This window comes from Dama dama, chromosome 16, assembly GCF_033118175.1.
Source record: "Dama dama isolate Ldn47 chromosome 16, ASM3311817v1, whole genome shotgun sequence".
Taxonomy (NCBI): domain Eukaryota; kingdom Metazoa; phylum Chordata; class Mammalia; order Artiodactyla; family Cervidae; genus Dama; species Dama dama.
The window spans coordinates 2,030,365-2,045,000 of record NC_083696.1 but is presented as its reverse complement, the minus strand read 5'-3'; the positions used below and the strand labels follow the sequence as shown (position 1 = coordinate 2,045,000).

The following is a 14,636-nucleotide window of genomic DNA, read 5'->3' as shown; positions in this document are numbered from 1 at the left end:
AAGTATCTTAGAGAAACGATGGTTGGGTTTTTGAGGGTAAGTGAAGGAGCAGCTTCGCTAACTAGCAGGCCGTGTTTGCTCGTGATGCCCTTGGGTGTCTCCGTCGGGGGCTCTGCTGGTTCCACAGGGGCTTCCCCGCCTCCCGGGCCCCAGCTCTTGGCTGGTCAGCAGGGGCGGGAAGGACAACCAGCTGGAAAGTGGAGCCTCGGCTACTCAAGGCTACTCAAGGGACCAAGCCGAGCTGGGGCCCCTCTGACTGGGAGCCAGGACCTGCAAACTCACTGGAATTCCTTCTACAGGAGCAGGACCAGGAGAGAGGGGAGGCGCATTAGCTTCTGTCTCTGGCATCCGGCTGCTACAGAACTCACCCTCCACAGCCTCCGCTCCTGCTACCCCGGCTCCCGGTTCACCAGGGAGGGTCAAAACTACCTTCCTCGCTCAAACATCAGAAACTCTGAAAGCCACCATAACTATTTTCTGTTTGTTTTTTAAGTTTCGCTGGGAACAGAACTTCTACATTTCCTATCACCATCCAGCAGCTGCAATGACTAGACTGCAAAATGAATGAAAAAAATGGAGACTAAATTGCGTGTTTCTGCCCCACGTGACCCGGGAACTGCGGTGGGGCAATGGCGTTGGTTCTCCAAACTCAAGCTTCTGGAGAGAACACGTGGCACCTGCAAGGCGGAATTGAACAGAAGGTTCCGGGAAGATGGACGAGACGGCAGGGTGACAAGGGGGAGGATGAGGAGGAGGGCAAAGCAGGGATGCTACTGTCTTTAAGGGGCTCAGGCAAGCGCGATCTCTACCCCCCCCCCACCCCCAAACTGTACTCACTTTATTTGTCGGGACATACGATGGAACGTCTGCCACCTGGAAGGCACGTTCATGCCACAGTGCACCACCGGCTTGATCTGCAAGGAGACAAAGGAGGCCCAGAACCCAGGTCAAGCTAACAAATGCTTGGTGGATACCGATATCACACACAGCGTCAGCCCAAAACCTAAGTAAAGGTGGGACAGCCCCGCTAACAGAACAGACCCCAGAGGGGACCAGGAAAGCTGGGCTCCATGCTGGGCAGAGTCTGGGAGCTGCAGCTGCTGAATCTGGCACATCCTAGAGCCTGTGCTCCACCAGAGAGGACTCCACGATGAGAAGCCCTCATGGCACAACTAGAGAAAAGCTGGCAAGCAACAAAGAGCTCAGCCAAAACTAAACAAATTTTTTAAATTATATATACTCGTATACTTATAGCCACCAAACCAATGCCACGAATATCAACAACTACCATGAATTTGCAGACCCAGTTTGGAAAGAAAACAACAGACATTATCCTCTGCAAAACTATATTAAGATACAGCTACCCTAAGAAGCAGCTCTCTGCTTGACTGAAAAAAATTATGGAAACAATTAACTAATTGCTTTTTTATGTGTTAATGATTCATTAACCCCAATATCACCTGCCTGATTCAATGGCTCCAGCAATTAAATACATGATTCTGGACCTTCCCCTCTGTATTCCAGATAATAATCTCCTAACAAGTGTCAGGCAAACACGCTTTTCTGTTGTCTGACGGTGGTAACAGTTTCAAGACTCGTGTCAATCATCTGCCCCAAGAGGCAGGACCCAGTGGGCTTTACAGCTCTTTATTGAAGGTGGTGGCTCAGACAGTAAAGAATCTGCCTGCCATGCAGGAGACGCCGGTTCGATCCCCAGGTTGGGAGGAAGAGCCCCTGGAGAAGGAAATGGCAACCCACTCCAGTATTCTGCCTGGAGAATCCCATGGACAGAGGAGCCTGGAGGGCTACAGTCCAAGGGGTTGCAAAGAGTTGGACATGACTGAGCGACTAACCAGGGTCATTAAACCAGATTTGCATCCCTGATGGAAGACACTCGACGCTGCCAAAGCAGCATGGATGGTTTGCTGATGCCAACTATGAACTAGGCACTGCATTCAGACCTCTATAGGCATTCATGTCTGATCCTCAAAACAACCAGGTAGGAAAGAATCAGAGAGGCTATATAATCTTCCCAAGAACACACAGCTATTAAGTGTCCTGGACATAATAAGCCATCAAAAATATTTTATTATAGGTTTTAGCAAAATGGGGACTTGAACCAATGCTGATATAGCATTTAGGAGCCTTTGTTGAGTCATCCATGACTCCAGGACTTTTTCCATCTCTTTATCACTGTGTGAGCTTGCTCAACTTGTCTCGCTTCCCTAAGCCTGTCTGTCTGTCTGTGCATGCAATGCGGATCACAGCAGTGCATGTGCAGTAAGTCAGACAGTAAAAGATAAATATTTCATGATGTTACTTATATGTCAAATCTGAAAAAAATACAAATGAATCTATATACGGAACAGAAACAGACTCACAGACATAGCAAACAAACTTATGGTTGCCAGTGGTGAAAGTGGGGGGATGATAAATGAGGAGACTGGGATGAACCGATGCAAGCTACTACACATAAAATAGATAAGCAACAAGGATTTACCATATAATACAGGGAACAATATTCATTCCTTGTAATAACCTATAATGAAAAATAATCTTAAAAAATATGCATAACCAAATCACTTTTTCAATCACACTTGAAACTAACACAATATTGTAAATCAAATATACTTCAATAAAAATACAAAAAAAAATTAGGCCAAAAAAAATAGTTTAAAAAAAAAAGTAGTGCATTGACATAGGTTTGCTCGAGATACCAGTAACACAAAGTGAGTGAACGCATTGTCCAGTGCTCAGCAAAGCGCCTGAAGTTCAGAGCTAAGAGCCCAGTCAACAGCAGCGGATCTTATCTGTCTTGTTGCTCTGAAGTCCCTTCTCTCCCCAGCCCCATCCTCTGTGAACACCCTCACAGCCTTCATACAAAATATCAAACAAAAAGCCCCATAGCTGACCCGTGGTCATGCTCCCCTGGAGGACGGACTTCAGCTCAGTTCAGTTCAGTCTAGTCGCTCAGTCATGTCCGACTCTTTGCAACCCCATGGACTGCAGCACTCCAGGCCTCACTGTCCATCACCAACTCCCGGAGCTTCCTCAAACCCATGTCCATCGAGTCGGTGATGCCATCCAACCATCTCATCCTCTGTCGTCCCCTTCTCCTCCTGCCCTCAATCTTTCCCAGCATCAGGATCTTTTCCAGTGAGTCAGCTCTTCGCATCAGGTGGCCAAAGTATTGGAGTTTCAGCTTCAACATCAGTCCTTCCAATGAACACCCAGGACTGATTTCCTTTAGGATGGACTGGTTGGATCTCCTTGCAGTCCAAGGGACTCTCAAGAGTCTTCTCAAACACCACAGTTCAAAAGCATCAATTCTTCAGTGCTCAGCTTTCTTTATAGTCCAACTCTCACATCCATACCTGACTACTGGAAAAACCATAGCTTTGACTAGATGGACCTTTGTTGGTAAAGTAATGTCTCTGCTTTTTAATATGCTGTCTAGGTTGGTCATAACTTTCCTTCTAAGGAGTAAGTGTCTTTTAATTTCATGACTGCAGTCACCATCTGCAGTGATTTTGGAGCCCCCAAAAATAAAGTCTGTCACTGTTTCCATTGTTTCCCCATCCATTTGCCATGAAGTGATGAGACCAGAAGCCATGATCTTAGTTTTCTGAATGTTGAGTTTTAAGCCAGCTTTTTCACTCTCCTCTTTCACTTTCATCGAGGCTCTTTAGTTCCTCTTTGCTTTCTCCCATAAGGGTGGTGTCATCTGCATATCTGAGGACTTCAGCTGCCCTCTGACAAATGGACTTACAGGTTGGAACTGACGCTCTGAATGACTCCAGACTCACTGAGTCTGCAATCAGAGAGACTATCACAGAGCATCAGATGGCCTCGTGATTCATGCAGGCTGCTGGCCATCCTGGGAAGTCCCTACTCAGAAGCAGGACCTTAACTAAAACCGACCCAGGGACAGTACCTGCCCCAAATTCTGCCAGGCTGCAGACTCCGGAAGGCCCTCGGCCATGGTTCCATTTACATAAGCCTTATTTGTGGAGGACCCACCACGGGAGGAACTGTGCTAAGTGTTAGAGATGCAAAGGTGAGCATCACACCTGGCCTCGGAAGTGCTGAGCGCGCGGGGACCCAGGCCACTGAAGGGGCGGTCTGGGAAGAAGGGGACAGCACATGCAGCTCTGTGGTGGGGGCTCCGTGGGGGCCGGTGCGGGCCACAGATGGGTGCACCCCCTCCTCACAGCGACACAAAGCAGGCTTCCTGGAGGAAGCGGCATCCAGGCTGAGAGCCGAACTACAGGAAGGAGCCAGTCCATCGATTGTGGGAAGAAATGTTGAATGAGGCTGGGGGAGCAGCATACGCAGCATCCTGGTGAGAGGACTTTGGACACACCCTCGTGGGTACAAGGTCCCTGGGAAACAGAAAGCGCTAGACTAGATCCTGGACTCAGAGGGAGCGGTGGTGAGAGGTGGGGCTGACCGAGAAAGCAAGGGCCAGGTCAAGGTTAGCAGACTCCATCCCCCGGGAGCAAGGAGGCAGGCCTGGAAGTGTCTGAACCAGGGAACCGAGGTGATCAACTCGGAAAGGGAGGCGCAGCATGCCGGAAGGCCAGCAGAAGGCATGGGGCTCCCAGGAGCAGTTCCGGTGCCGTCAGCAAGAATCAGAGGAATAACTGAACAGTCTGAGGGGCGAGGGGAGGGATGGGGCGCCGGCAGCTGGGAGATGGGAAAACTAAGAGCAGCGTTTAGGTCTCTGGTTTCAGGAACTGGGTGTACAACCAGGAACTGGGTGTACAAATCCGTTCTCCAAAAAAGGGAAACAAAATAACAACTGGGTTTGGAGGAAGAGGTACAGCTACGGAGGCCAAGCTCTGGAGCCCGTAAACTATAGTTCGTGAAGCCTGTGGGCCCCAGAGCCGGCACTGCACAGCAAGAGAAGTCATGGAGGTGAGACGCCCTCGCCCCAGCACTAGGGTTGGGCACAGCTGGGGACAGCCCCCTCGGCCACGAAGGCCCCGCGCAGCCAAAACGCATAAATGACAGTTTTTTTTAATGTTTATTTAAAAAGCCTTTTTAAAAATTGGAGACTGACGAGATTCTCTTTAAATCAACATGACACAGTCATCAAAACTCAAGATCCCAAGAGCACTATTTGGAGTCGAGGGGTCCTCTTCAGAAATGGTCTTTAATCCCACTTCCTGCCCCACTGGGAGAGGGAGATTCAGGGACCTAGGGGTTAAGGATGACCATACACATTTCCTTTCTCTTTACTAAGGTAGCTCTGAAATTGAGTGATTGCCAATTGCTTTCTGGTCGGGAACTTTTCCTCCTGTCCCTGGCAAATGACAGTCTAAGGTGGGCAAGTAATGCAAGTGTCCTCAGGCTGGTGCTTGGGGGAAAAGCAAGCACCGCTGGACTGTCCTTGATTGGAGCCCTGGCTGGAGTTCAAGGACATTTAGAGGACATAGAGGATGAGAACAGACACATTTAGTATGGGTACAGTATATATATTTCATCATGTAATCCTCATATTACACATTGTCTAACACACATTCTCATCTCCTTTTTACAGAGGAGAGAACTTAATAGCAAAATTACCACATGTAGAAGCAGATACTCTAAAAACAGCTCACCTTTGAAATACTCCATGAAATCCCATTTATAAAATTAAAAAGTAAAAATCATCTTGCATTCTAAATAGCATCAGGCTATCTTGCTCAGGTGATTTTTGTTGCTCATTAAAAAGGTGGATCTCTTTTAACTTACATGTGAACTACGGTTTGTTTGTTTGTTTGCTAAGACCCAAGCGATGTGAGTAGAGTGATGGATGGCTTCATCTTGTAGACCTTTCAAATGTCTTTCAAGTACAAAAATGTTCGGAATATAGAGCAAATCTTTAAATTTAACATTATAAAGAGCTTCAATCATGTGACTTAAAATAACCTTTCCTGACACCTGTCTTTCCAAATCCCCCAAACAAGAGTTAAAAGGCTTGATGAATGACAGCGCACTGCGTCTCATCAACTGGATGGATGGACCTGCCCTCTCCCTAACGGCCGTCTTAGAACGTTCTCGCCCACGTCCACCTTCTCAGGGGCTGAGGTGCTCTGACAACAGAACAAGCTCACCCAGTGATTTCTGGCTTCAAGAGCAGCCTGCCTTTGTAGGCATTCCCTACAAAAGGCTGTTTCTATGAAACTTCAATTACTCCATACTGACATTTCCATTTTTACCAAGTCATCCACTTTATCCCATCTTTAGTAGCTGGCAGTGAGGACTTACTTCCTTCAACTTCCTCATCTTTGCAGGTTTTCTGGGAACTATATTAATATAACTGCAAAAGAAGAAAGAAAAACCTAATTAGAAGGTAGATATTTAGATTGAAAATTTGAGCCTCTTTGGAGGTGTCTCCTCTTTGGCATCACAATATCCCACTCCATATCAACTTAAAACTAAAATCTAGAGCACCGTAGATGCCCACGTCAACATACGACAGCAATGTCATTGCAGGACAATGTCCACGCTGGCCACGGTTGGCACCACTCGGGAAAACTGTCCTCAATGGCACTGCTTTCCCTCACACATTATTTACCACAGAGGAACCTTGGGAAGGACTCAAAGAGGAAAACTTTAGGGGGTGACTCGTGGCTCGTCCAGGGTCCACTACCGGCCAAAGTCAGGGTGGACACCCGGACACCCCGCCCAGCTCCCTCACGCCTGTCCTGTCCCGCGTGTCTCATGGAATGTTGTCGTGGACCCCATCCTGCCAAAACCTGAACACTGGAAAGAGCCACAGGAATCAAATGTGTGTGAGCCCCACAGGTACAACCTGGGGGGTTAACAACCTGGGGACTTCTGAAGAGTCCTCCATATGCCTCAAAGATAGAACAGATGTTCTTAATGATAAAAAAGAATACATTAAAATGTATATGTGTTAAGGCTTCCTTCTGATTTAAAACAATTTTTTACATGTTTGGGATTGTTCTTGACAATGATTTTAGCCACAGTCAGAGAAGGACTGACTAAGAGTTGGCGGATGGAAGGAAAGACATTTTTAAGCGCTTACGATGCAGTCAGGAGTCACAAGCTCAGACGCCTACGGAGGCAAGTGAACGGTGATGCTTGCAAAGGGCGGTGTTAGGGAAGGGTGGGGTCTGCGGCTAGAGGAGTGAGGGTCCCTCTGAGATGGACGGGGCGCGTAACTCCTGGGCACTGTTTTCCTGTGGAAATGCAGGCAACTAAACACTCAGTCCTTTTAAACAATAAAATCCTCTATTTTTTACTGGAAACCGAAATTTCACATTACACGAACACCTCCATGATAAAATGCTGCAGCCAACTCAAACCTTCGAACACTGTGAACTGAAGAAACTGGACATCTTCAGTCACCACCGTGGCTCGTAGGCCCTTCCATGCACACTTCTGCTTGTCTCCAAAGGGGCATTTTAGGGTTGGATCCCCAAATTCCATATCTGACGATGAACATTAATCCCCCAAATGACACAACTTATTATCATGAGATGGAAAACAGAAGGTAAAAATAAACATGGGAAAATTAAGGCATAAAAAGATTGAACAGCCACAAAATGCCATGTATTGTCTCCACATTGCCTGCCGAAGAACACCGAAACAGAAAGAAAGAGGGGATAAGTGATGCCTCGGAGACCCGGTGGGCCCGGGGCATTAAGCCAGGCGCCTGGAGGAGGTTTCTGGATGGACCCGGGTTTCCTTCGGGCTGGGGGCTGGGGAGCAGGAACTTGAAGCAGAGACTAGATGCTCGTGTGCAAGGGGCATGGCCCCCTTGCTGCTTCTGGAGAACAAGAGCAAGGCAGAAGCCCACCACGAGGACCACACCGGGCATTTCAAAGTGCTGTGTCCACTGCATCCTCACAACCCACACTGGAGCAGACATCAACGGGCCCTGTTCTACTGATGAGGAGGCAGAGTCTCAGAGAGGCTGCTCAACCGGCCACGTGCTACCACACGGGCAAACCCAGGACCCTGTCCAGCCCAGGTCTCCCAGCTCAGACACCACACTCCTCCTCCCCTGGCGTGCTGGCCTCTGCACACGCTCTTCCCCCTCCCCGTCTCCTGCTAGTGCTCAGGTGCACGTGGGGGTTAGGAGACTCGCGGACAGACCTGGGTGCCACCGAGCTGCCAGAGTTGACCAGCACGTTCACTTTTTATCTCAACAACAAACTCCTAGGGTAAACAGGAAAAATACCTACCATGATTCAGATTCTTTGGGGTCTCCCTAAACACATACACATATACATACACATACATACTCACATGCACACATACATGTACATACATGCGTGCACACATACATTGTTCGCACATGTCTATACACATGCATGTACACAGACATAAACATATATGCACACATGTACGCACACGCATTCGTGCATTGTACATACAAGTATGCACATATATGTGCACACATACATGCACAAACACACACACACACATACACAATGCCCTGATCTACATTTTATTGTGAATACAACTTTCTCCACAAATCATTAATTCCAAGAGTTATGGGACATTTATCTTTTAAGTAAGTATTGGCCTACAATATTTTGTTTTATAGAGAAAAAATTCTATTTCTCATCTCAAATTAATTTATTCCAGAGAGTGTAGGAAATGTTTGAATGATGACTGGATTTGGGTAGATTTTACGCTGCTTGTCTTCTCAATGTACCATTTCACAGCCGTTATTCTGAGAAGACTTCCAGGGCGGTTCATGTATCATCAGGTTGCACTTCAAAGTTCATCCCCTGGCGGCACAATTAGAAGCTTATTTGCTGGTGGAAATGAATTTTAACCGCTCAACGGCTCAGCAAGTACAGAATATACATTCCGACAAGTGCTAGCTCACTGATACCAACATAAATTAAGCCCAAACAGCTTTCAGAGCTTTATTCACCAACATCTGGGTTCCAATTTCATACTTCACTGATCTAAAAGGTAGTGAAGAAGCGAAATCCAAATGCCTCTCTGTATTGAACTCTGCATGCAAATTCCTCCCACCCATTTGATAGCAGTGAAGGTACATGGAAAATGCAAAATAACAGAGGGTCTCCACCACGTGGGAACCCCTCTTCCCCTTCCTGCTCAGTGAACTGGATCACCTTCCATTCCCTAGAGAATATAATCATCGACCTTAAGAAACTCAGGAAGAGAAACATCTCAACGTCTTTCTCAACATTTCTGCCATGAGTCCAAAACATTTTAAATAAGCCCTGACAAGTCTCTCCACCAAATGAGAGTCTCCTGCATCTCCTGCACGAGCAGGTGGGTTCTTTACCACTGCACGACCGGGGAAGCCCCAATCCAAGTGCTACCTCTCAGCAGCTGCGATGTCTGTGATTTTCCTTCAAATGCAATCGGATGTCAAGTCTGCACATTTGCAGATGCCATTAAGAACTTAGATCACAAGCCAGCTAGCTCAGAAAACACCTCTATCTGGGTGGCCCTGAAAAACTCAAGGTACTGACAATTTGGAGGGCCCTTTGGAGAGGGAGCATCCAGGGCATTTGGGAGAAGAAAATGGAAATCCACTCCGGAAACTCTCACTTTTATCTCAGGCTTGAAAGGATTTCCTCAAAAAACAAATCCCGTAGAAAAGGAGTCATTTGCCGTCAAAACCTAAGTAAACTAACAAGGATAGCAAGGACCACAAGAGAAAACCAGGTGAAATAAGAGAAAACTTTCAAATACTGGGACTGTAGGTACAGATCACAGAAGGACAAGACTTCAATAAAAGACAAACTTGAAAATACATGCAGGACCCAGAGACTCAAGAGAATGAAATGGAAGCTTTGAAAAAGAACCAGGTAGCATGTTTGGAAATGAAAAATTAAATGATTTAAAATGCAATGAATAGGTTTGAAAGTGTAGGATACACAGGCGGAAAAATTAATCAGAAGATCTATGTGAAGAAAGTGCCTAGATTACAGCACAAAGTTGAAGGAGAGAGAGAGATGAGAAAGAGGAGGTTTGAGCCAATGAAACAGGCCCACCCACACCCACCCAGATACCGGAAGCAGAGAGAGAAACCAAGGCAGAGGCACCATCTGAAGAGACAGTGGCTACGAACTCCCCCAGAGCCAACGACACTCACCATGCCAGGACTCAGGAAAATTCAATAAATCTGCACTTAGACAGACCACTTAATGCACAGTACCCAGAATCGAACAATGTGCATTTCAAAGAGCTAAAAGAAGATAAAACATTACTTTCAAAGAAGCGAATGATGATAGCTGATTTCTCATCAGCAACCACTGAGTTAGAAGACAATGAGAAACACCTTCCACAGGCCGAAGGACACTGTCCTCCACAGATTTATAACAAAAATACATGAAGAAAAAGGATGAGAAGACCTCGGCTCTGGGAACCGTGGACCAAGAAAGCCTGATCGACATGTCCTCTTCAAAACAAGTAAAACTGGACAAACTAAAGCACACCTCTGCAACATAACGAGATAGTGAGGGGTTAGCACAGTCCAGGAAAGAAAGGAAACAGAAAGACAAGAGCCTGATGTCTGGGGCCACTTTGGTTTAGGGGTGGTGGCTGCTGGGAGCAGAGAGCTGAGAGGAAGAACCACAGACAAAAGCGCTGGCTCAGGGCCCACCAGCCCCGGGGTCGTTATGACCCACCCTCCTAGAGAACTGGGACCCCACTGGCTGCACCGGCACAGTAGGGAGCATCCTGGCTTCCAGACCCCTGGGTGGTCCGAACCTTCCCACACTCTGAAGCTGTGTTAATGTGACCATGACCTGGGATGACACCGTTCAACTTATTTCTGCAAATAAGTTTTAAAAGTAAAAACTGTGCAGCACACAGAGATAATGAGGCAGAGGGACAGAGAAGACAGCCTAACAGAGATGCAGCCGTAACAAGAGCCGCTGTGGCTTCAGGCGGAACCACTCCTGCCCGGGGAGCCAGCAGCTGGATCTCCCATGGACGCCTCACGACACGGATGAAGCCTCCTGCCACGGGAGTGAGCCTGCGAGCACCTGCCCGGGTCAGGCCTTCAGATGTGACTGCACCAGCATCTTGATTGCAAACACATGAGTGTCTCTGAGGCAGAACCACTTGGCTAAGTTGCTCCGGACTTCCTGGTCAGAGGAACTATGAGACAATAAACACTGTTCCCACCAGTAAGCTTGCATGAATAGGACATGCAGTAACAGATAACTCACATGCTCTCCGGGAGGAAGTCTCATCCACGTGCACCAGGAGATGGGTAGAAGAATGTGCATAACAGTGTGCTGACTTAGCATGAAATTTGAAACAACACCAATTATCCACCAGTGGATTGAATAAATAAACTGGTATATCAGTCAACAAACTAATACCTAACAGTGACAACGAATGACCTATACTTACATGCTATTAACATGGATGAGCCTCAGAAGCATATTATTGTGTGAAAAAGCAAGTAACAAAATACACAGAGCATAACTGCATTTACATAAAGTACGAAAAACATTGGAAAAAATGTATCCTTCAGGGATAGATAATTATGAAAAGATGATTATCACAAAAGCCAAAATAGTGTTTCCCTGTGGGCAAGGGATGGGAGTGGATGTAGGAGGTTTTGAAAATACTGGTCATTCTCTTTTCCTGAATCCGGATTGTGGTTCACACAGAGGCTTGCTTTACTACTATTCTTTAAACTACACATAAAATTGCACATACTCCTCTGTATATGGGGCTTCCCAGGAAGCTCAGTAGTAAAGAATCTTCCTGACAACATAGGATATGCAGGAGACACGGGATACGCAGATTCGATCCCTGGGTTGGGAAGATCCCCTGGAGGAGGAAACAGCAACCCACTCCAGTATTCGTGCCTGGAGAATCCCATGAACAGAGAGCCTGGGGGGCTACAGTGCATGAGGATGAAAGAGCTGAACACGGCTCAGCAAATGAGCACGCACACACTCCTCCGCATACAGGATAAATTTCACAATAAAAGAAATGGCATCAACAACACGTGAGAAACAGCAGTGACACCTCTAGAGAGAGACAGGAGACGTGAGTGAGGCCGAGGCAGCCCAGGAGTTCACGGAGGACGAGCAAACAAGTGCTCTTCTCACTTCTGCTCTGTAAGGCAGTGCAAGCCGCTCAGCTGTGTTCGACCCTTGGCAACCCCATGGGCTACACAGTCCCTGGAATTCTCCAGGCCAGAATACTGGAGTTGGGTAGCCTTCCCCTTCTCCAGGGGATCTTCCCAACCCAGGGATCGAACCCAGGTCTCCTGCATTGCAGGTGGATTCTTTACCAGCTGAGCCACCAGGGAAGCCCAAGAATACTGGAGTGGGTAGCCTATCCCTTCTCCAGCAGATCTCCCCGACCTAGGAACTGAACCGGGGTCTCCACATTGCAGGCGGATTCTGCCCTCTAAAGGAAGCCTTTTCTGAGGCCCTGCACTTCGACAGAACTACCCCTGTGCCTCTGTCTGCGCAGTCTCCGCTTTCTCTTCTGCGGTTACTTCTGATTGTGTCTTATCTCCCCGAAACACACACTGAAGGGCCCTTGCAGCCTCCCCAGTTCTGCCAGGCTGCCCTCCAGGAAGACACGCACAACAGCTTTTGTTAAGGAACTGAAGAAATCGTTGCACTGATACGACATTTGTATAACGTGGTACCCAGAGCTTAGCGAAATGATGAAGACTCTCAGAGCAGAGACGGGGGTGCTCCTGGAATAAAAAGTAAGGGTATGAACATAAGTGTGGTGACCGCATTTGCTGAAAGGCCTCACAGGGAGTGCAATACCAGCCCCAGGCTAAACGAAACGGAATTGAATTCACGCGCTGGGTGGGCAGCCACAAGCACTCCCGAAGGCCTGAACCCGGCCAGCTCCATCATGGCTTTCCAGGTGGCTCTGGAATTGGTACGTGGGCCTGCTTGCCAGGACACCTACATCCTCCCCAGCTGCGGTCCTGACCTCTGGAGTGCTGGGGCGGCAGAGGCCGGAAGGCACGTCTGCACTTCCGTAGCTGCCAGAACTTCGGAAATCCCAGGTGCCTGTCCTCGGCAGGGTCTGAATCTAGCAGGCCAGAGGACGGTGAGCGAGCCCACAGCACACTTCTGGAGGCGCGCTCATGGAAGGACGCGCGCCCGGGTCCCCCGGACGCCAGTCTGGACGAGTCACGACCCAGCTCTGCGTGCTGCTCCGCTCCGCGTGGCCGACTCCTCTTCTCCCCGCAGAGCTTCCCACCTTTCCAAAGAGGCGCGCCCTGGCGCCCTATTTTCACTGCCAGGCCCGCCGACCCCTCCGCATCCCCTTCCTAACCCTCTGCGTCACTGACGGTCTGGGGACAGACAGCGCCACCGGCGGACGGTGCATGGCGCGCTAGGAGTTAGCGCCGGCCGGGCAGAGCCGGCGCGGTCCCCGTCTGGGAGGCCGGACGCGGCCCTGGTTGGGCAGGGGCGCACGGGCCGCGGGCACTTACTCCAGCTTCTTGAAGCGCTCGCGCCCGGCCGCCACGTACTTGCCGCCGGCCTGCAGCGAGTCCAGCTCCAGCACCGGGCGCCCGCGCGTCGGCGTGAAGAGGCGCCGCACACCGAACGGCACCTCCACCTGCTCGGTCAGCTGCTCCAGCAGCGCCTCGAAGGTGGCCACGCGGCGCCGCGACAGCACGAACTTGCGGCCCACGTAGAACTGGTCCCCGTTGCGGTACACCACGATGGTCTTGGCGGGCGTGGTGTCCACCAGCGTGTGCGGCGTGCGCGAGCCCATGGCCGCGCGCCTCCTCCGCCGCCACCCGGCCGCCGCCCGTGCGCTCCAGCCGCCGCTGGGCAGCCCGGCCACCGGGTCGCCGGGTCCACGGTCCCACCGCCCGCGCTGACGCCAGCGGCGATTGTGACCGCCGCCCACCTGCCCCGCCGCCCAGGAGAGGGGCGGCCTAGCCGGACAAGGTCGGGTCGCGGGCAGGGCCAGGGCCGGCGATGGGCATCCGAATCCCGGCAGGTGAGGCCCACGGTGCGGGGTGGGAGGCCGAGGGTGCCCTGGGCCCCACCGGGACTCTCCTGCTGCTCCTCCACCTCCTGCTCTGCCCAGAGGCGGAGAGGTGGGGGTGGTGGACAGGACCATCAGGACAATTAAAACTGGTCAAGGAGGATGCGCCAGGAACCATCCAGAGCACGTGGGAATCCAGGTGAGCAGGCGCAGCTGGCAGGCGGTGCCTCAAAGGTGTAACCTTCAGAAGGCAGCTTCATGTGCAGCAGGAGCAAGTCAAGGGCCTGGGTGACCTTGGGAAGGTCACGTCCTGTTCCAGGTAAAGGCAGGCCCCACCTCTTCAACCCAGACAGAGAATGCTTGTAGGATTATATTTTTCCAGTGGCTTTGATGGGCTTCAACAAACTTTTCAGGATAGAAGACTATGTATAAAGTGCTAAAGTACCTCCGAAGGTACAGAATACCGATGTTATAAAAATATTAATATCTTGTACTGTTTTAAAAAAGTAATAAAGAAATCCTGCTATTTCACAGCCACCGCCAGTTTTTGAACTACCAAGTGTTCCATGAGTGAGTGGTACCCGACTCTGGTCCCATGGACTGTAGTCCGCCAGGCACCTCTGTCCATGGGATTTCCTAGGCAAGGATCCTGGAGTGGGCTGCCATGCCTTCCTCCAGGGGATCTTTCCGACCCAGGG

The 14,636-nt window shown here is 49.6% G+C and overlaps 1 protein-coding gene across 1 annotated transcript in view; it reads right to left on the bottom strand.

Annotated features, from left to right (window-relative positions):
* Positions 1-13,719, bottom strand: part of DCDC2C (doublecortin domain containing 2C) — a 49,669-nt gene extending 35,950 nt beyond the window's left edge. The window contains exons 1-3 of the mRNA XM_061163225.1: positions 13,433-13,719; positions 6,253-6,304; positions 838-914 (exon numbers count right to left, since the gene is read on the bottom strand). Of these exons, the coding sequence (XP_061019208.1) occupies positions 838-914; positions 6,253-6,304; positions 13,433-13,719 (416 nt within the window). The remainder of the gene's footprint in view (positions 1-837; positions 915-6,252; positions 6,305-13,432) is intronic.
* Positions 13,720-14,636: the final 917 nt, after the last annotated feature.